This window comes from Rana temporaria, chromosome 2 (genome assembly GCF_905171775.1).
Source record: "Rana temporaria chromosome 2, aRanTem1.1, whole genome shotgun sequence".
Lineage (NCBI taxonomy): Eukaryota > Metazoa > Chordata > Amphibia > Anura > Ranidae > Rana > Rana temporaria.
Genome location: NC_053490.1, coordinates 394,826,449 through 394,848,568, shown reverse-complemented (window position 1 = coordinate 394,848,568; position 22,120 = coordinate 394,826,449). Strand labels below are relative to the sequence as shown.

At 43.0% G+C, this 22,120-nt stretch overlaps 1 protein-coding gene across 2 annotated transcripts; it reads right to left on the bottom strand.

Moving 5' to 3' along the window:
- Window positions 1-3,403: 3,403 nt before the first annotated feature.
- FUNDC1 (FUN14 domain containing 1) lies at window positions 3,404-21,112 on the bottom strand. Of its 2 annotated transcripts, XM_040338061.1 has the most exons (6): window positions 20,994-21,112; window positions 9,995-10,151; window positions 6,879-6,954; window positions 6,741-6,782; window positions 5,200-5,328; window positions 3,404-4,043 (listed from the first exon to the last, which is right to left on the bottom strand). In XM_040338061.1, the coding sequence occupies exons 1-6, from the start codon at window positions 21,085-21,087 to the stop codon at window positions 3,966-3,968; spliced, it is 576 nt and encodes a 191-aa protein (XP_040193995.1). In that variant the 5' UTR covers window positions 21,088-21,112; the 3' UTR covers window positions 3,404-3,965. The 2 variants fall into 2 exon arrangements, with proteins under 2 accessions (XP_040193995.1, XP_040193996.1); XM_040338062.1 differs by lacking the exon at window positions 6,741-6,782 and having other exon boundaries at window positions 20,994-21,106.
- Between the last annotated feature and the right edge of the window lie 1,008 nt (window positions 21,113-22,120).

Sequence of the window (22,120 nt, the reverse complement as noted above, 5' to 3'; positions counted from 1 at the left end):
AGTGTATAATGGTCAGGTGAGTGTAATGGTCAGGTAAGTGAGTGCAATGGTCAGGTAAGTGAGTTTAATGGTCAGGTAAGTGAGTGTAATGGTCAGGTAGGTGAGTGTAATGGTCAGGTAAGTGAGTGTAATGGTCAGGTAAGTGAGTGTAATGGTCAGGTAGGTGAGTGTAATGGTCAGGTAGGTGAGTGTAATGGTCAGGTAAGTGAGTGTAATGGTCAGGTAGGTGAGTGTAATGGTCAGGTAGGTGAGTGTAATGGTCAGGTAGGTGAGTGTAATGGTCAGTGTATGTTGCACAGTGCATTCTAAGCACAATGCATTCCTGCAGTCTGAGCGAATCTGGCAGAATCGTACATTTCTAGTCCCTTAGGGCTCATTTAGATAAGTCCCATCCTCTGTACAGAGACGCTGGCAGGTTTAATTCTGTGTTGGCACTTTGCAAGAAATAAATTGCTCTTGTGTCGCGGTTTGGGCACTCGGGCTCAAAAAGGTTCGCCATCACTGCTCTAGGATATGGCTCCTTATCATTCCATCCATTAGTTTACATACTTTGAATGTTAAACCCCATACACACGCTTCGAATGTCAGGCGACATTGGCCGGTTTAATAGAAACCGTGTGCAAGGCCTGTTTGGTCGGCTTTTGTCGGACGAGCATGCTGGAAAACCAGCAGCCAACCGACATAACTGTTATGACTAAGCACAAGATGTGTGAAACATGGCCTGGAGTCCCTGGGTACAATGTTCTAGAACTACGATGACCATATAACGTAACTCGCACTTAATTCGCTATTTAGACCCTTCTTGACCGAACAATATGACCACTTATAAGCCGCAGTACACGAGAGCTTGCTTGTATGCCTACTATGTTTTCTTTTTCCTGGTATGTACCCTGCGAGGTTTCCCCCTCCGCAGGGCTCCAATCCTGGCTTCGTCTCCCTTCCTAAGTCACAGAATGAACCCATTTGGGGTGACCGGGAGGGAGAGGAGACCATGGCACTTGTTTTGGCCAAGCTGCAAGGATTAACATCAGTTTGCTAGTTGCCAACTTGTTCCTTATTACATACGGTCGTTGCACGACGCACAATGTTTGAATTGTACTTTGTATTTGCAAAACCTTAATAAAATTGATTGAAAGGAAGATGTGTGAAACATGGCAACTTTCCGTAGAGGTGCTGTTGAATTCCCTCCACTTTCCCTGGACTTAACACTCACACAGATAGAAATCGGGGGAAGACCAAAGGATGTGGTTACTGTACAAAACCACCTACATTGACTGCACTACGAGAAGAAATTGAAACATTGTGCATTGAGAAATTCCTGTGGACACTCTAGTCAATGTTGTTCATGCAGTAGTTTACAGAAATCACGTGTCTGGTTGCTAAGGATGACTTTGAGCATCAAATGTGATTGCATAATTCAAATTTCACTTACAGCTACCCTTTGATGTTTATATAAATCTAGTAATTATTATTTATTTATTTTGAATATGTTGAAGTGTGTGTATACATTTATTTGGGCCCCTCTTTATATTTGAAAAAGCTGTTAAGATTTTTATTTTTTACTCTCTTCCGCCATGTCTCTCATAAATCAATTTTAGCTGCCCTGATTATGCTTTTGCATTTCTTACTGCATTCATTGTAGTTTTGGAATGGCGATGTTGACCCTTTGGCCTTATATTTTTCCTCATTACTTTGCCTTTTTACATTAGTATTTGGTCACCCAGGTTTCCTTTTGTTCTTTTCTATTTGTAATCTCAATCAAAGACTTGCCAGTTAGCAGCAGTCCTTTCCTCACACTCAGTGTCTGTGTGAGAAAAGGCGTTATGATGACGGCGAGCCAGTCAACAGACGGTTGATACTGATGATCATTGCCACCCCATCTGTAACACATCAGTGAAGAAGAATTACTTATTTGCAAAATTTTAGAACAAAAAAAAAAAAAAATGTTTTTCTTAAACAGTGGTGATTAAATATCACATAAAAAAATAAACGCTCGGTCTCAAAATTATGCAAATTTAATTTAGGAACAGTCTTGTATGACCACGCAATTATCATTCAAAGTGTCAGCACTGAAAGTTGAAAATTGGCCTAGGTAGGAAGGGGATGAAAGTGCCCTGTATTTAAAAAGGAGTTGTAAATTCTCAGGGTTTTTCACCTTAATGCACCAAGGTGAAAAATCTTCTGTGTTGCAGCTCCATTGACGATCGCAAGCTCAGCAGCTCCAGGTCCTGTCTCGGGTCCTCATTGGATAGATTAATAGCAGCAGGAGCCATTGGCGGCTGCTGCTGCTTTCAATCAAATCCAGAGACACGGGACCAAGTCCTGCGGTCTGTGTCAATGGATGCAGCAGGACTCGGGAGCACACTTATACGTGTGCCCCTATGGAAATCGGCAGTTGCCGAGGAGGAGCCAGGAGTGGGGGACCCCAGAAAGAGGAGCATTGGGGGGCCCTCTGTGAAAAAACCTTGCACAGAGCAGGCAAATATGACATAACAAATAAGGCACCTTTACAATCACTTTAAGTAGTTAAAGCCAAAACCATACCACTTAACAGCTTACCGATCGTTGCAAGGGAAACATTTTTTATAAATCTGAGAGAGAACATCTGCCTTGTAGCTGGTGGACCCTACTTCCCTTACCCAGATGTTAGAGAAGTTGTCAATGTAGTTTTGGATGAAGGTGGGGACAGACCCTCATGCCATTCTGTAAGATGCCGAGTTGAGCGTAGTGCCAATTATTGAAAATATACTATTAATGTGCAAGAGTTGCATTATCTATGGCCCAATGAGAGGGCCACCCGATAAAGATTTGCCGGTAAAAAAAAAAAAAATGCATTTCTTATTTATTTTTGAAACCTTTAAAGCATTGCACAAGTGAGCCGTAGATTGCTGGTGCCCTCAGGTCTCAAGAAGATCTACCATCTCCACAGCGCTGTGGTAGTTTCATTGAAAACTACAAGCCGACAGCTGCAAAGGTTGTCGGACTTATACTTTTTCAATCCACAGGACACTGTCAATGGATGACGTGGTCGGGCCAAAGGATGTCTGCATCAGCTCCAGACTCCCCTCAGGAGACAAGCACTTTCAACCTAAACCCAGACGTTAATAGTTTAAAACTACGGGACTCAATGACTGAAATTTGTGCCCAAAAAAGATTATGCGTCTATCACTTACTTTTTTTTTTTTTTTTAACAATTAGTTCAGCAGAGATACAGCAATGTGACAGGACTATTCATCATTACAATTTAAATGCAGATCAGACCACATTTAGAACAGTCATTGCAAAGATCTAGAAAATTTCTAAAAGGATAACACACTTTTCCCTCATGATGTTCACAATTTTTCTTCTTTTGTGTTCGTATAAGTAATTTTTTTCTTGTTTATTCCACAGTGTGATAAATAAATTCTACATAAAGTAACGCTTTATTCTTTTTATTTTTGCAACTTTTATCGAGTCTACTGGTATAGAATTAGCTATTGCACACAGTGAATTTTTTTTTTGCTAGATTAACATTCACTGATGAGCCTTTGATTGCCAATTACTGTACTTTGTTTTGGCACTAGTCAGAAAAATACACACCATTAAATAAATATAAAAAGTAGACATACGAGTTAACACGAACATCTGTAGACCTATCATGTTGACAGCCATGGTAAAACCACAAAACAGAATGAAGAAGTCCAGAAATATGCTTTTGTTCTTAACTAATATCAGTAGACAAACAGCAATACAAGTAGTGATCTGGTATAAAGAACACAGTTCAGTCCTTAGATGATGGCGCAGACTATACCATGAAATCTTTGCAAGCACTCCCTATAGATAAGCGTTTTAAGAAAACCCGCTCTAGAGAAAACACAAACCAAGGCATCTTTGTTAGCAGACAGGTATTTTCCATCATCTTGATTTTCACTTCCACTCAGATTCCAGTACTGAGAGACAATTCACAGCTTCTGCTTCACTGTCACTTAAGAGGCAAGACCCAGTAAGAAACCGCCTAGAAATCCACCAGATACGACAATGTTCTGCTTAAGAAAGTCGGTTGACTGCAAAAAAAAAAAACACACAAGAAAACACAAAAGAATGGTCAATTCGCTGGGTCTACAGTTACACAAAAATCACACATATGCATTGTTAGGTTACTATACCATAGGATTTTTGCTTGAAGAGAAACAATATCTGAATGGAAAAAATACACATATAGGGGGAAGAGTCCATTTATCAAATAACTCAGCAGATAAAGAAGATCTGAAGTGAATCATCTCATCTGAAAAGTAAAGTGATGTTACCAACAATTATATTAAAGAAAAGTGGTCATGAGAGAAATAAGGAACCCATCCATTGTTGACTTCCCTTGCTGAAGTAATACTTGCCAAGTTGTCATGGTGACCTATTTATTTCAAAACTTAGATTATAAACCAGAGCAGAGCAGATAAAGAATTTCTGTCCTTCCCTTGAAACAAAACATTACCTAAAAGAAAAAAAAAAAAAAAAATGCGAACAAGAAAGATTTTTAACCTCCTCCGCCCGTGCTATAGCTGAATGATGGCTACAGCGCAGGCCCTAATTGCCGGGAGGGCGTCAATAGACATCCTCCTGTGCATGAGCTGCCTGCGCGCTCTGTGATCACAGAGTCAATGAGACTCGGCTGATCACAGATCGCAGTAAGGGGCCGATTCCAGCCCCTTACCACGTGATCAGCTGTCAGCCAATGAAATCGGTAATCAGCTTTTTTCTTTCCCTTACGCCAACAGCGTGAGGGAAAAATAAAAACCGATCACCGGCTTCTAACAGAGGGACATCGGTCCCGAACAGGGAGAGGCACTGCTGCTATGCAGTGCCCACCAGTGCCATCTACAGGTACATCCCATCAATGCCCTTCAGTGCCAACCATCGGTGCAGTGTAACCTATGAATGCCCATGAGTACAGCCTCATCAATGGAGAAAAAAATTACCCGTTCTCAAAATTGTATTTATAACTATGAAACCTCATTTATTTTTTTGCAAAAAATAAAAAAAACACCAAAAGAAAGTTCTGTGTGAACAAAACTATAAAAATGTCAAATGGTTACAGTGTAGCATGACCACGCAATTGTCATTCAAAGTGTGACAGTGCTGAAAGCTGAAAATTGAAAATTGAGAAAAACATAGCTGCTAAATCATAATGTGCTTTAAAACAGAGCACATAAAACATCATCTTACCTCTTCAATTAAATTGTGGATTTCGGGTACAGATTTATTTGCCTGTTTCTTTATCTTCCTCTTAGCCTTGTTAACGTCCTTTTCCACCCTTTTCCAATCTATCTGTATATAACCCCCATGGCTGGCAATCTAGAAAAACAAAGCATTTAATTAGTGTCAATGAACACACATTTAGTCCAGTTACTAAACAACTAAAGCATAAAACTACTACTGGAGCCCTCGGCCGCCCATTCAGTTCACAGCATGGCTGTGGAGCATGGACTAGAGGTCAGCAGACTGGTGAGAAATGTGAAGTGTGAGGGGCTGGAGGAGACCCCATCTCCTGATGTTGTCATAGGTGTCACTGCTGCGAGACACCACAGAGCTGAAGACACAGTGAGTAACACTACCTGTGATTATAGTTGCCATTTAAAGTCCCCACTACAGTTCTCAGATCAGCAGATGACCTTGATCAAGAGCACCTAAGCTGGCTGATCAGCACTGCCACTCATCCCAACCCCTCCCCCCAAGGAGTAAGAGAAGGAAAACAAATAGAGAATACATGGAAGGGAGAGGAAAAGAGGGGGAGGAACAAAGAAAAAAGGGGGAGAAAGAATCAGAGAACGAACAGGAAAGACAGCTAGAGAGAGGGATAGGTGAAAAAACAAGAAATTAAGAGAGAGACAGAGAGAGACAGAGACAGAGAGAGACAGAGAGAGACAGAGAGAGACAGAGAGAGACAGAGAGAGACAGAGAGAGACAGAGAGAGACAGAGAGAGAGAGAGAGAGACAGAGAGAGACAGAGAGAGAAACAGAGAGAGATCCTAAAATGTACCATGAGGGGGTTTTAATACTGTTTGAGTGGAAGGGACTCAGGGAGCGCCAAATGTCCGTGGGTTAGGGGCACAAAATACTTGTCTTGCCCTGGGTGCTGACAACCCACGCTATGAAAATTCTACAGTTGGGGGTCCCCACAACTAAATGTTATCAAGGGGTCACAGCACTATAAAAGGTTGAGAACCACTGCTATAAACAGTGGTGGTGTGGGAGGGGGGGTGAGCACTCATACTTGGTTTTTAACATGTCTACTTTAAAGTGATATTAAAAGACGATTAGTTTATTTTACAACAACAAAATAAAACACTTACCTGCTCTGTACATTAGTTTTGCATAAAGCACCCCCTGATCCTCCTCTTATCGGGTCCCCCACGCCATGCACGCTTCCTACCGAGTGCCCCTAGAGCAAGCAGTTTGCTATGGGGGCACCCAAGCATACTTGCTCCTGAGCTGCTGCTCTGCATGTCCATTTACACACAGAGCCGTGGCTTGGCTGTGACTGACTGTCTCATCCAATGAGGAAGGAGAGTCCCCGGGAATCTATGGCTCTCGTGCACATCACTGGATCGCGATGGGGCTCTGGTAGGTATTAGGGGGGGCTGCTGCACAGAGAAAGTTTTATACCATCATGCATAGAAAAAAAAAAAAAAAAGCTTGGTTCTTTAGAACCATTTTAAATCATGTGTTAGCCATATAAATTCTGCTTTCCACTCAATGCAGCTTACCACATTGCCACGGGAGGTTTTACCAGCATGGAATAGCCAAAACTAAAAGGCAAGAATAGTTTTTTTTTTTTTTTAGGGCTGACAGCCTTTAATTATCTAATGAAGCAAGAGTTCCTATGTAACAGGTCAATAAAATACCTGAAGTAGAAGGAAGCCACCACCAACTGCCGTTGCAGCAAGCTTTCCAACTTTCTGGAACAAGAAGCCCGCACACCTACAGAAGAAAACCAATGATTATTTCCTAATATATCCATGATTCAAGAAAATAATATCCCAAATATCAAAAAACCATATGCTTTCTCTGTGTCCATAGGTAGCTAGGGCTTTCAGTATGAAAAATTAAAATGTTACATTTGCAAAATATACCACCACCATACCTACTGCCTGACGCCCTTTCTCTGCATCTTGGTAGTTGCTGAGGGATAGTATAGACCAGTGATATGCAATTAGCGGACCTCCAGCTGTTGCAAAACTACAAGTCCCATCATGCCTCTGGGTTCATGCTTGTGGATGTCTGAATCTTGCTTTGCCTCATGGGAATTGTAGTTCTGCAACAGCTGGAGGTCCGCTAATTGCATATCCCTGGTATAGACGAACTGGCACTTGACATCAGTTCAAACCACTTCCAAGATCGTTCTGAATTTACGACAGGTGCATTTGACCTGCAGTTGTCCACCTTATTACCTACTTCAATATGTTTTTGCATTCTTATAGACTTGTATTGGGAGAGAAGCAGCTCTAATGTCCAGTGTTGAATGGCCGAAAGAAAATACTTTATTTTGTCTGCTAATCCTCTTTTTATTATAAAATGGATATATTTTAAACCTTTTGAACTAATTGGACAGTAAAAATGCAAATTATAAGTTGTATGTATATATATATATATAAATATAATCAGCTTGGTACAAAGACAGTCTTATGCTCTATATTGTTCAGGATTTATATAGCGCCAACAGTTTGCACTGCACTTTAAAATATAAAGGCAAACAAAACACAAGGGTTAAGAGGGCCCTGCTCCTGCAAGCTTACAATCTAATAGGGAGGGGCTGGTGGAAAGATAACTGATGGATGTACTGATGGAAGAAAGAGAAGATTTGGTTATTAAATGAAGGCAGGATAGGCTTCCCTGAAGAGATAACTTTTTGGAATGGTCTAAAAATAGGAGTAGGAGAAAGCCAGACAGATTGGCATAGGGAGTTTTAGAGGATGGGAGAGGCTCTGAACAAGTCTTGGAAACGAACATGGGAGAAGGAGACAAGGGAGCAGGAGATCTTGGGAGGAGTAGAGGGGATGGTTTGGGTGATATTTGGAGAAAAGCTCGGGGCAGAGTTATTTGTATGTTATTGTTAATGTTTTGGATTTTATTTGCAGTGCAATGGTAAGCCAGTGAAAAGATTAGCAGAGACTGGTGACAGAAACTGAACAGATGGTAAGGTGGATGAGTCTAGCATTCCATCATGATAGAATGAAGAGGGGATAGCCTGCGAAGAGTTGGCCAATGAGGAGTGAGTTACTATAGTTAAGGGGAGAGCCAACAAGGGAGTAAATAAGTTGCTTAGTGGCTTCAACGGTTAAAAAGGGGCATATTCTGGAGATGTTACAGAGGTGAAATCTACAAGATTTGGACAGTGATTGGATTTGGGGCTGAAAGGACAGTTTAGAGTCCAGGGTTACACCTAGCACTCTGGCATGAGAGGAGGGACTGACATTTGTATTATTGATCTTGGTGGAGAAATCAGGAGAGGGGGCATGGGCAGGAGGGAATATTATGAGCTCAATTTTAGAAAGATTGAGTTTGAGGAAGTGGTGCGACATCCATGCTGATATGTCAGTTAGTAATACGAGAGGAGACTAAAGGAGTGAGGCGAGAACTACAGATAGATTTGAGTGTCAACAGCATAGATATTGTACTGGAAGCCATGGGAATTTATCATGTGAACAAGGGAGGAGTCCGTGGACAGAACCTTGGAGGACCCCTACAGAAATAAGAAGTGCTGTGATAGGTAGGAGGAGAACCAGGAGAGATCAGGGCTTTGCAGGCCAAGAGGAGGGGATGGTCAATAGTATCAAAAGCTGCAGAGAGGTCTAGTAGTAAGAGTATGGAGTAGGGACCATTGGTTTTAGCAGTGAATAAATCATTAGTGAGTTTTAGTACTAGTTTCAGTGGAGTGTAGCAAGTGGAAGCCAGACTGTAAGGGGTCAAGAAGGTTGTCAGTGAAGTAGGAGCTCAGACAGCTGTAGACTAAAGGTTCTAAAAGTTTAGAAGTAAACCAGAGCAAGGAGATGGGTCTTAAGTTGCTTTTTAAGTGTGGGGGGTGATCGGCACATGTTTTTGAGGAGAGGTGAAGATGCTAGTAGAGAAGGAGAGATTGAAGATATGACTAAGGAAGCAAAGGGTAGAAGAAGGTGACCGTAGGAGTTGTGAGAGAACAGGTGGTAAGGCAGGTTTCTGAGAAAAGTTTAGGACCTCTTTGGTAGGTAGCAAAGTCAAGAGAGGGGAGTGTTGAGGGTGCTTTTGTACAGGGTATGTTAGGTGGGATAGATATCTGTGCAGTGGAGATGCCCCCACAAATTGCATCAATCTTGTTTTTGAACCGATTTTCAATCTCGTGAGCAAGGTTATTGGGTGGAGGTGATGGTGGAGAAAGTAGAGGGTTATGTTTTAATGAGAGTGACAAAGTAGGCTTGTTTGTCAGCATGAAGGGAGGAATTGTATTTTAAGAAGGCGGGTTTATATAGGGTGAATGCCTGCTGGGATTTGGTTTTACGCCACAATCACTCCAGTGCATGGCCAGGTCTTTTAAGATTTCTGGTGTCGTCAGTCTACCAAGGTTGTAATCGTTGGGGGCTCATACTTTGTGTAGTGAGAGGAGTAAGCGAGTCCCGTGTGGATGAGAGCGAACTGTTGTAAACAGAAGTGGCCAGGTCAGGGCAGGACAGGGAGGGCGATTTGTCATAGAGGTGGTTAGTTGCAGAGTAGAAAAAAGGGTTTAAGTGGCAAAGGTTTCTACGCGTAATTGTTTGCCGTTTGGAGAGATAGGTGGTTGAAGACAAGGACACTGTGAAAGTGATTAGGTTGTGATCAGAGAGAGGAAAGGTGTTGGTGAGGTTGTCGGGAGCGCAAAGATGGGAGAAAACAAGGTCAAGGTTAGTAACGTGTGAGCGGAAGACTTTGTCCACTGTGTTAGGTTGTATTAAAATTTTCCCATAAAAGCAACAGTTTGAATTATAAAATAAAATCAGTGTCACCTTACCAGCCCGATACTCCACCCATTACAATCTGAGTAGCTACCGAATACTTTTCTGTAAGAGGCCCAGAGTTTCGTCCAAAGACTCGACTCCACCAATGGTGCCGTCTAGCATAATCCGTGAGGTCCAATACTTCATAAGATTCATCATCGCTGCTCGGTTCTTTAAAAGATAGCAAACCATAAAAACCATAAGCATACAATACATTTTGTTATTGCAGTTTAAAGAACAGCACTACAAAAGTTTGGACAGCAGTGTGTTAGAGAGGTAAACATAATATGCGAGCTATAGTCGCCTCTATACTTTCACTAGAAACTCTGCTACTGCAAAATATTCTCTTATGCAATGTACACACAACCGGTTTCCCCCCCGGAATAAATTCGACGGTTTTTCTGACGGAATTCCGCTCAAGCCGTCTTGCATACAGACGGTCACATCAAATTCCGACCGCCAAGAACGCAGTGACGTACAACACTCGAGCCGAGAAAAATTAAGTTCAATGCTTCTGAGCATGTGTCGACTTGATTCGGAGCATGCGTGTTTTTTAGTCCGTCGGAATTGCATCCAGACGAACGGAAATGGCGATAGAAATTTTTTTCATCTCAAAAAATTGAGAACATGTTCTCTATCTAATTCCGTCAGAATTTCCGACGGAAAAAATCCGATGCGACATACACACGGACGGAATATCCGATGAAAAGCTTCCGCCGGAAATTCCGCTCGTGTGTACAAGGCATTATGTGCAACCTGTTAATCTTAACCTGCCTGGCGGTCTTCCCGAGTCTGACTCGGGGTTTGATTTTCCTGCTGCGAGCGGAAACCCCGAGTCAGACTCGGGCTTGCCTCGCTAGATCCACAGGCACAAGTTACTTACCTTGTCCCTGGATCCAGCGATGCCACCGCGCTGTGTGAGCGAGCGGGACCTCGCTCGATTCACACAGTGCCTCCGTGTGACGCCGATCTCCGTTCCCTGCGACGTTACGACGCACGGGGACGGAGAACGGCGCCAAATTCAAAAAAGTAAACAAACACCTTACATACAGTATACTGTAATCTTATAGATTACAGTACTGTATGTAAAAAAAACACACCCCCCTTGTCCCTAGTGGTCTGTCCTGTGTCATGCATGTCATTTTATATAATAAAAACGTTTCTTTCTCCCTGCAAACTGTAGATTGTCCATAGCAACCAAAAGTGTCCCTTTATGTCAAAAATAGTTTTAGATCAGCTAAAAAACAGCGATAATAAATTATAATCACTTGCAGAAATGTGCGATAGCGATTTGTGGGGAAATTCGTCATAAAAAAAAAAATAATGACAGCAACAATTCTGCAACTGAGCAAATTTCAGTGATTTTGATTTGATTACATTATTGAATAATTTTTATTATAATTATATTATTATTTGTTATAATTATTTATAATTATTTATTATATTATAATTTATAATTTTGTTTTTAAAAAAATGTCATACCTGGGATGCCTATTAGAATCTTGTTTGGTCAGATTTAAGTGAGTTATTTCTAAAAATTACAGACCTACAATATAAAACGCCAAATTTCCTTGCAAATAATGGTACCGCTTTTAGCATGTTTTTTCTGACAGAATCATACCGCCAGGGAGGTTAATACAAAGTGTGCCTTCAAACTGACAAGCTGTGAGTGTGCTTTACACCAAAGCAAACGGAGACCACAGTGCACATGCAGTAAAAAGGTGAATAAAAAACCATTTAGGGACTGTAACATGTATAAAGAATGACCAAACTGCTTGTGGAGGGAAAGGGGACAGTTATGGAAAGTGCACCTTAACTGTATATGTAAAAGGCACTATTGTAACCGCACAGTGCTTTCATCCACTCAGTAAATACCTTTATTAGCAAATCTACATTTATAGGAACATATATTATTCTAAATAAATAATAAACACACATAAACACATAAACACACACACACCCGTACAGGTCCGTCTGTCAATTTTTTTTGCGGACCTGTACGGGCGCTCCGTGCTCCTATATGGAGCCGCGCATGTCAGCGGTGACATGCCCGCTGACATCCGACCCGCTCCGATCCACCAAAGTGTGACGGAGGAAAAACCTACTTTTCCTTCCGTCTGGCGGATCGGAACGGGGGGAGCGGAGAAAAGACAGGGCGGTCCCTGCACAGTGTGCGGGGACCGCCCCGTCATCCGCTGGCTCAGAGGGGATCAACGGAGCGATCGGAGGTGCACGGGGCGGATCATTACTGATCCGCCCAGTGTGAAAGAGGCCTAAGGATGGAAAATGTGCGAAGAACTGTTCTGGCTGCCACTGGCAAACTGGTACTTTCATTCATTTTTCAATGCTGTATTGGAAACCTGCAAGGGTAAACACTAACAATTATTGCTGTGGCCAACAAAAACAACATTTCCTTTAAAATATTGAAGGATCTTGTCAGAAACCTGAAAATAAATAAAAACAAAAAATATATATAATAATAATAATGTGCACGGGCTTAGTGCATTACCACTAAACACCAATTTCTTTAAACTCCAAAAAAGAGGGTATATCCCTCGAAATGCACAAGTTCTTGCAGCGCAGTGTTCCACAGATCTTCCTATTTGGTATTCAGTCCTTCCAGGTGTGAAGAGATCCTGCCACAGGGTCCACAATATGCTTGTGCATTCAAAGCCGGTGTGAGTATTTATGTGTCCCTTTATTAATAAAGGGTGTTTTTTGTGGTAATGCACTAGGCCGCTGCACTGCTTCCTGTTTAGAATTCTGCTAATATGAATAAATTAATGTGGCCTTTAAGCTCTGTATTAATGTATGTACACAGACAGACTTGTCATAGGTTTTTATATTTAAAGGTTTTTATTGAAGGTTTTTCAAATAACAACATGACATTGAACAATGGTACATGCAAGAGATGTGTCAAGTCCATCTAACATACCCGAGCCGGGAGAATATATGCCCTATCCCCAAAATACTTATTCAATGAAATCCTCCAGAACAGGCAAACAGTAGTGTTAAAACCAGTCGTGTGAGCGCCATAATAAAGCTCCTACTTATATGATAGTACCGCAAAAAGCCCACAACCCATGGCTCTCCAGACGCCCCTAATTGTCATAGGTTTTATCCTTCTTTTTGTATATGCCTTAATTGTATGGATTTGTACCACAATTTTTTTTCAATAATAAATGTTTGTAAACAAAAAAATAAAGATCACCCCAACCTGAAGGGGGCGACAAACACATGAGCTGTTCCGGGGCGTCATATGGACTTTAGCGGTCAACAAAGCTTTTCGTTTCAAAGTAGTTTTCCTTCAATACTTAAAGCGGAACTTCCCTCCCCTGGGTTTAGTGGGTATTCTTCAATGAATACATTTTAGTGTCTGTGATAAAACATTAATAGGACATTTAACCCAATATATATGTTTATTTCAGTTATGGAAGTTAAGACTTACATAATATGTGTAGTCTTCTTCCTTGGAATTTTTCTCTTTTTCTGGTTCTGCCAATCTCTAAACCATTACCCTGCCTCTCTGGTGTGTGGGTGTCTCCTATCACTAGACAGCTAGTAAGGAACCACCTTGTGTGTGCGCCCATTCAAACACACAGCACTGGGCACGCAACGCCCCCTGCTCCCTCCTCGCAGCTCTGCAAGTCGTTAGCCCAAGGTAGTGGAAGAAGACTTGTGGGCCTGGGAAATGGAACTTGACACAAAGGAACTGAAACCTGACAAAGAAACATCCGTGCCAGAATAAGGTGTCAACCTCTGCCACTGACCCTTCTTTTTCAATAGCTGGGCATGTGAGTACTTTTAACTCCTACTGCTTTTTTCAAAATGTTCTCCAAACAAGGAGCTGAAAAGACCTTTTTCCGCAAAAGGTAGTTATTTTAAAGGCTTCCTACGCTGTTCCATCAACATTTAGCACCGTGTCCACATAAAATGTGACAACTATCACCAGCTAAAGAAGTGGAAATAAGAATGATGGGCAAGCAAGGCTGAAAGCAATCCCACCAAAAAAGTAGATGGATCAAAAAAATGCTTCCAACTTCTTGTCAGTCAGGTCTCCACTGAATTCCACTGCATTGTTAACTGCTCAGTCTAGGGCTGAGAAGAGCGGAGATATACTTGCCTAATCCACCGATCCTCCAAGCACAAGACCGTTCTCTGGCCCTCAAACCCCCGCATGCTAGTGGTCTTGTTTAAAAGGATGGAGCGTCTATGATAGGAATGGTTAAAACTTTGGTAATGTGAGAATCAAAAGAGCCATCTTCTGGAAGAATACTCCACTTTGTGACAAAATCTTCGGCAATAGAGATCACACACCTAGAATCATCCAGGGGCAAGTAACTGTCACTGTCTATTAATTTGAATAGAAAATTCTATTCAAGTATGTAATCTTAAAGCGGTAATAAACAAAACCAAAAATGTATTATAGTGCAGCTTACCAATCATTAGATGTGGTGGCTGCATTTGTTTTCCTTTTTTAGGCTGTTTTCACCTGGTGAGCATGCCAGTAACATACCTCCTGTATTAGAGTGCCTGTACTCTGGATAAAAGAGCAACAGAGACTCCTTTGGATAGCAGCATTGTTAGCGTAGGGTGAGGTGAGTATTCAATGTACTAGATAGCAGATTTAATGTAATGCACTAACAAATTGAGCCCAACACGTTTTAAGCAGTTACAGAAACAGATCATTATAATCCCCCTTATCAGTGTTAAATTGTTTGTCTCAACCCTCTAACTGCTAAATCTGCAGGACAGCTTGTTCTGCTGAAATACAACAGAGAAACTGGCAGGATCACCAGGTTAAAATAAAAGACAAAAGCCTATATATATATATATATATATATATATATATATATATATATATATATATATATATCTCTCTCAGGGCTCGACAAACCCCGGGTGCCATTTTGCAATTGCGACTAGAATTAGCGGCCTGGCGCATCAGGCCACGCCGGCCGGTAATTGAGGCCGCGGCCTTCTGCAGTCCTATGCTTCTTTCTGGAATCTGGCGCCCTCTTGTGGTGGCCGTTGGTATGACAAGACAACTAGCAATGCTAATGGAGCTTCCCTGAATGTTTTCATTGCCTGACAATCTCCTGGCTCTTTGTACCCCCAAACATTATATGATTTTTTTATTCTAACACCCTAGAGAATAAAATGGCGGTCGTTGAAATACTTTGTCACACTGTATTTGCGCAGCGGCCTTTAAAGCACACTTTTTGGAAAAAAAGACAGTAAAAGTTAACCCAATTTTTTTTATATTGTGAAAGATAATGTTACGCCGAGTAAATTAATACCCAACATGTCACGCTTCAAAATTGCATCCGCTAATGGAATGGCGATACATTTTTACCCTTTAAAATCTCCATAGGCGAGGTTTAAAAAAAAATCTACAGGTTGTATGTTTTGAGTTACAGAAGAGGTCTAGGGCTAGAATTATTGCTCTCACTCTACCAATCACGACGATACCTCACATGTGTGGTTTGAATACCGCTTTCATATGTGGGCGCTACTCACATATGCGTTCGCTTCTGCATGCAAGCTTGTCAGGACAGGGCGCATTCCTGGCTCCTAACTTTTTTAGCTGGCTCGTAGATTCCAAGCAAATTTGTCAAGCCCTGATGTATATAATAAGAATAATCATCATCAGTACAGCCATCACATCTAAGAATTGGTAAGCTGCAACATAATAAATATTGGCTTTTGTGCTTAAAGAAGAAGAGCTTTTTCGGCTGGGCTTCTCCTCTGGGTCACGGGAGTGCAATTTGTTTTGCACTCCTGTGACCCGTTTTCAGTGGAGAGCAGTCTGAAGTCCACTCTCAGCTGACGTCATTGCCATCAGTCGGGGGCAGCACGTCATCATGACTTCCCAAGTCAGCGTATCAGCAAGCCGCTGAGACAGCCTCTACCCACCCCTCCACGGCTCAGCACTCCAATGAGCGTGGAGAAGTAGAGAGGAAAGAGGCTGACTGACAGTCAGCTTCTTTCCTCTCTGGGATCTGTGAGAACCGAGCCAGCGGCGATGTTCGGTGGCTCGGTTCTCAGTGCAGAGACGGCGGGGACAGATGGAGCATCGGTCTGATGCTTCATCCACCAAGGGAAATATGAATCTAAAATTAAAAAATAAACCCATACTTCTCCTTTAGTACTGTTTTAACGCAATAAAGTGCCTTCTATTACTCTTGCCCTCCAAATTCCTATTTTTTTGCTGCTGTGACTTCCTGTTAGAGGATAGCTACACTCATTCTCATTGGTCTCACTGTATGTATTAACATAGCTGCCCTCTCATGGATATCTCCCAAGATGGAGTATGGATTATAGGATTTGTAGTGTGACAAGAACAGTGTATGTGGCCTCAACCAATGTGCATTGCTAACTCCACACAAATGGTAGTGGAGAGGAAAATAAGTGGTTCGGGAGCTTACAGAGGTTGTTACAACCAGAAGAAAACCTGGTGAAAAAAAAAAAAGTTTTCAGTAGTGCTGTATACATTTCAGAGACAGCCGCAGGTACAATCACAGGAAGAAACTGATAGACGCCATCCACTCACCCACCCGCATCAGCCAATAGCAGGAAGCCCATACTGCATGAAGAGCCCTAGGTTTACTTTTCTGTTGGCATGCAGCCAGTCCATATTAGTGAATGGACACACATCAGCTGCACAGTCAAGTCTAACAAATACACAATGACGGGTGCACGGCTGTTGAGATCCATGTACCCGCCACTGTGTAAGTGTCAAACTCAGCTGTGCAAAAAGAAGGCACAGCAGATGCAATCCATTCACTAATATGAACTGCCGCACACAGCTTAGCGCTAAATCAGAAAAGTAAACATAGGGCTCTTCATGCTGTCCAGGGCAGAGCACCCATGTGAATGAGTCCTAACGTGGAACTAACTTATCACCCTAGTCATTGCAGGAAACTAAAAAAAAAAAAAAAAAAATTGGACTGTGCTCACACTGCAAGGTTTAATTGCTAAGTTTGTTCCTAGGGGGGGGGGGGGGGGAGGACTTACTTACCCAACCCTCTGCTCTTCCCCAGAGTTTCTTCTCCCCCACGCTCCTGCAGTCTAGGTTCCTGGCATCATCAAGACCAAAAGTAGGATCCATAGCCCTGCATTAAACACAATGACACCGTGGATCGAGGGGGAGCGACATGTGCTGGGGGAGCGGAGGATCAAGTAAAACAGTTTGCCTCTTTCCTAGACAGACAAAAAAAAAAACTATTAACCCTTGCAGTGGGGCTGGGCTCTGAAAATTTAGAATTTTTCTAGTGCTTGGGCTTTAATATGGAACTGAACCCTCCTATCCTTTACAGCCAAGGAAGCTGCTTACTCAAGACGGCCATACGAGTCGAGCAGGTTAAAAAAAAAAAAAAAAAAAAAAAAAAAAAAACACTGACCCGATTGCCCCATCCACACACTTGATGTAGAAGTCCTACCCGCTGTGTAATTTTGTCCCGACAGCGGGGAGACTTCCTTGTAGGCCACAAGACTTCCCTTATGTTCGCTTTCCTGTGGCCCAGAGTTAGTGACCTATTGCCTGCTGTCAGCTGATGTGGCAGAGCAGCTCTGGAAAGATCCCAATCATTTAGTCAGGGTCCACCTAGCTGCTGGATTGACAGCTGACTCCGCCTCCCAGCACACAACTCAGAACTAAAGCCAGCTGTACCTACCCCTCTGCTCCAGTGGCTGACAGTCATGGCACTGCCCTACGATGTGGACTGAGAACTGAGCAATCACTCCGTTCTCTCGTGAAGGAAAGCTGCAGCAATGAATTACACTTTTATTTTTTATAAAACGCAAACATCTCCGTTAACTAGCCAGATCATATATTTTTATTTACACACACGTGATTTAAGACTTCTAGGTAGGGGGGCACACATGTACACCACCTTGCTTCCCCTGCGATTACACGGCAGAAGCCGACCGGTGGATGCACAGTACCCGATGTCCTCTGACACCCGCTGATCATTAGGCAGCAAGACAGAACTGCGATCAGTCTATGTGGATGAGGCAGATTGCCGTTCTGAGGGAAGGGATGGAACTTGTGTCTCTGCAAAGCAGGGAATAAATTCCATCTCTTCACCTAGTAAAAGCACCTCACACAGTAAAGTAAAACACTGGCTAACCCTTCGATTGCCCCTAATGTTAACCCCTTCCCAGCCAGTGTCATTAGTACAGTGACAATGCAATTGTTTTAGCATTGATTACTGTATTAGTGTCACTGGTCCCCAAAAAGTGTCAGAAAAAAGCCCTGTACACAAAAGGTAGATTGTCGGGAGACATTTGCAGATAAAAAAGGCTGACATTCTGCCCATGTGTATGTCTGTCAACCCGACAGAAGCTGGTTGTTCGGCTGGCTTTTGTCAGACGTGCATGCTGGAAAACCAGCAAGGATGAGCGCGGGTGTGTTCGCAAACCCCACCAGGAAGTTAGCACTGCACTAATCACAGGCAGTCAGACATTGTCCTGATGCGCGGCTGCAGAGATCAGGATATGTGTCACTGCCTGCAATTAGCGCAGTGCCAACTTCCTGTTGTGCTCAGGTTTGCGAACACGCTCAAGCTCATTCTTAAAAACCAGCAGCCAACTGACTCCCGATCAGCACGCTCAGCCAATGGCAAAGAGCACTGATCGGAGTGTTCGGAGGGGGTCCCTCTGTCAGAACACAACAGCTCAGCGGCAGGGGGCGAGATCGCTGGACTAACCTTGCATGGTCAGTACAGAGGCTCCCGACCGAAACTGTCAAACAATAAGGCCCTTTCACATTGGGGCGGTTTTCAGGCGCTATTGCACTAAAAATAGCATCTGCAAACCGACCTGAAACAGCGGCTGCTGTTTCTCCAGTGTGAAAGCTCTCGCGGTGCGCTAGCAGGACCGCTCCAAAAGTCCTGCTAGCCACATCTTTGGAGCAGTGAAGGAGCTGTGCGTTTACCGCTCCTTCTCATTGAAGGCAATGGGACACCGCGGCTATACCGCCAGCAACGCGCCTCTGCAGAGGCGCATTGCGAGCGGTATTAACCCTTTTTTAGCCGCTAGCAGCCAAATACCACCGCAATTCCAACTGTAAAGCGCCGCTAAAAGTAGCGACGCCTTACCGCCACCTTAGGCTCCAGTGTGAAAGGGTCTTAAAAGGCGCGTTTAAAAAATGACTGCACAAATACCGTGCGAGATAAAAAGTTGCAACGATTTTTATTTATTGCCTAGGGTCTTTGCTATATAAAAAAAAAAAACTATATATATATATATATATATATATATATATATATATATATATATATATATATATATATATATATATATATATATATATATATATATATATATATTATTTTATTTTTTTATTATTTTTTTTTTTCCTAGATAAAAAAATAAATATGATTTTTACATGTAGGAGCGAAGTGGCCTGGGTAGCAAGTGGTTAAAGCGGAGTTCCACCTAAAAATGGAACTTCCGCTTAATCCACTCCTTCCCCCCTTACATGCCACATTTGGCATGTAATTTTTTTTTGGGGGGGGGTAGTGGGGGGTCAGGAGGAGTGGGACTTCCTGTCCCACTTCCTCCTTCCGCCGAGGGGCTGGTAAGGCGATTAGCTTAATCGCCTTATTGCAGCCCCTCCCTGTAGGCGAGCGCCTGTCCAATCGGACGGCGCCGCATGCGCAGTGGGTGCCCGGTGCATTGCCACGAAATGAGATTTGCCATGGAATGAGATGGTCCGCCTCCATCACATCCTATTGGCTCACTCCTGTCACGTGACATATTTAAACGTCAAGTATCGACGCAAACATCAGTCTCAGCTAGGCTATCATAGGGAGAGGATCTCCTCTCCCTGTGATAGCTGAAGCTGCACGGAGCTCGCTGTCATGCCTCCCCGCGAACGCGATAGATCCACAGCGCTATCGGGATCCCAATGCACCTAATAGCGTAGACTAGCGCATGCATAGCAATTAGCAATTTTCACAGATGTAGTTTTCACACTATGTATGAAATTCTATGTATGATTTCACAGTAGTGCCTGCGCACTACTACTTTATCTGCACCCGATGCTGTACTTTCTGTTCCCCGTTCCCTGAGCCTTAACGGGGGACGGGGAGTAGAGCTGCGGGCGTGGGGTGTAGTTAGCGCTGGCGGGAGGCACGCTGACAGCGCTATCGGGCATTGGGATCCGATAGCGCTGTGGATCTATCGCGCTCGCGGGGAGGCATGACAGCGAGCTCCGTGCAGCTTCGGCTATCACAGGGAGAGGACATCCTCTCCCTATGATAGCCTAGCTGAGACTGATGTTTGCGTCGACACTTGATGTTTAAATATGTCACGTGACAGGAGTGAGCCAATAGGATGTGATGGAGGCGGACCATCTCATTCCATGGCAAATCTCATTTCGTGGCAATGCACCGGCCGTGAAGCCGAAAGCTGTCACTGCCGGGTGCCCACACTAGGAATGAAGACACCGGCCGGCGAGGAGCGGAGCCCCGGCCGGCGAGGAGCTGAAACCGTGGACCAGGTAAGTGTCTGTTTATTAAAAGCCAGCAGCTACACTTTTTGTAGCTGCTGACTTTTAATAAACTTAAAAAAAAGGCTGGAACTCCCCTTTAAGTAATATCCACAGATTTCCTACAACACTTCTTTCACTTTCAGTCTAGGAGTCGCAGAGGTCGGTAGAGAATTCCTCAGGGATAGGAAGTTTTGTAATCAGACTTCCTGCTCAGGTCCCAGAATTCTAGAGATCAAACTCAGGAAGATATCCAGTCCACTAAGATATGAGGGATCGATATGAGGTGTTACTCAGGGATTTTCCTCTCACTATAACCCAGCAGTATCTACCTATCTTATCATACGTGACATGAACCCTTACCCCGCCCCCTGTAGCCCCCCTCAATTCAGTTTGCTGTAACAATTTTTCAGAACAGAGAAGAACATTCTCCACACACATACTGCTCTATACACCCAGCTCCCGCTATCTACACACATTCCCCACCCATTGTACACCAATGACCCCTCGTCTCCTACCTCTCCTGGCAGCCATGACTTCTCTGGCTATTTTGGTGGGTGATGCAATCACGTACAGCACGCATTTGATGCAGATGGCTGCAAAGTGGAGCATCGCCGATGACAGGAAGCATGTGACCTCCACTCCACTTCTTTTTTTTTTTTTTTTTTTACTGAACTTTATTGTGAATTGTCTACAGCTGGAGCTCCACTGTCACAGGAAACGTGTGACCTCCACCTTTTTTATATGAACTTTAATGTAACAAACAACAACTAGACGATACTACAGGAAGTGGAGGTCACATGTTTCCTGTGCATGATTTCTGTGTAGAGTGGAGCACCAGTTTGACTGTGCAGTCTGCAGCAGATACTGAGCCATTCTGTTGTTCTTATTTATTGAGCCTGGAATTTGCATAAATACAAGATATTTTTGGTAGATTTTGTACATTCTGTTAAAGTGATCTCAAGTTAGCTTTGTAAATTGGATTTGTTTGTAAAAAACAATTGTTTAAAGCGGAGTTCTGCCGAAATACAAATACTGCAGCTGCTGACATTTAATGCAGGTACATGGACACTTATGCCGCGTACACACGGCCGTTTTTCGGGTTCTAAAAAATGAAGTTTTTTTTTAATGTCATTAAAAACGATCGTGTGTTGGCTTCAGAGCATTTTTCGGGTTCTAAAAAACGGGCAATTTTTTTTTCGAACATGCTCTATTTTTTCACGACGTTTTTAAGGTTGTAAAAAATGGTCGTGTGGGCTTTAACGACATGAAAAATCCACGCATGCTTAGAAGCAAGTTATGAGACGGGAGCGCTCGTTCTGGTAAAACTACCGTTCGTAATGGAGTAAGCACATTCATCACGCTGTAACAGACAGAAAATCGCTAATCGTCTTTTACTAACACAAAATCAGCTAAAGCAGCCCAAAGGGTGGCGCCATGCGAATGGAACTTCCCCTTTATAGTGCCGTCGTACGTGTTGTACGTCACGCGCTTTGCTAGAGCATTTTTGAAAAAAACTTTGTTTTTCTAGACCCTTAAAAACTTTGTTTTTTAGAACCCGAAAAACGGTCGTGTGTACGCGGCATTAGGCCCCTTTCACACATGCGGAACGTATGTCCGTTTTTTCATCCATTCCTTTACGGAT

Coding starts and splice junctions, on each gene's coding strand:
- FUNDC1 (XM_040338061.1), bottom strand. CDS start 21,087: ATGCTCCACTTTGCAGCCATCTGCATCAAATGCGTGCTGTACGTGATT. Junction 10,152..20,993: donor AGTCATGGCTGCCAGGAGAG/GTAGGAGACGAG, acceptor TATCTTTTAAAG/AACCGAGCAGCGATGATGAA. Junction 4,044..5,199: donor TCCACAATTTAATTGAAGAG/GTAAGATGATGT, acceptor TTTTTTTTGCAG/TCAACCGACTTTCTTAAGCA.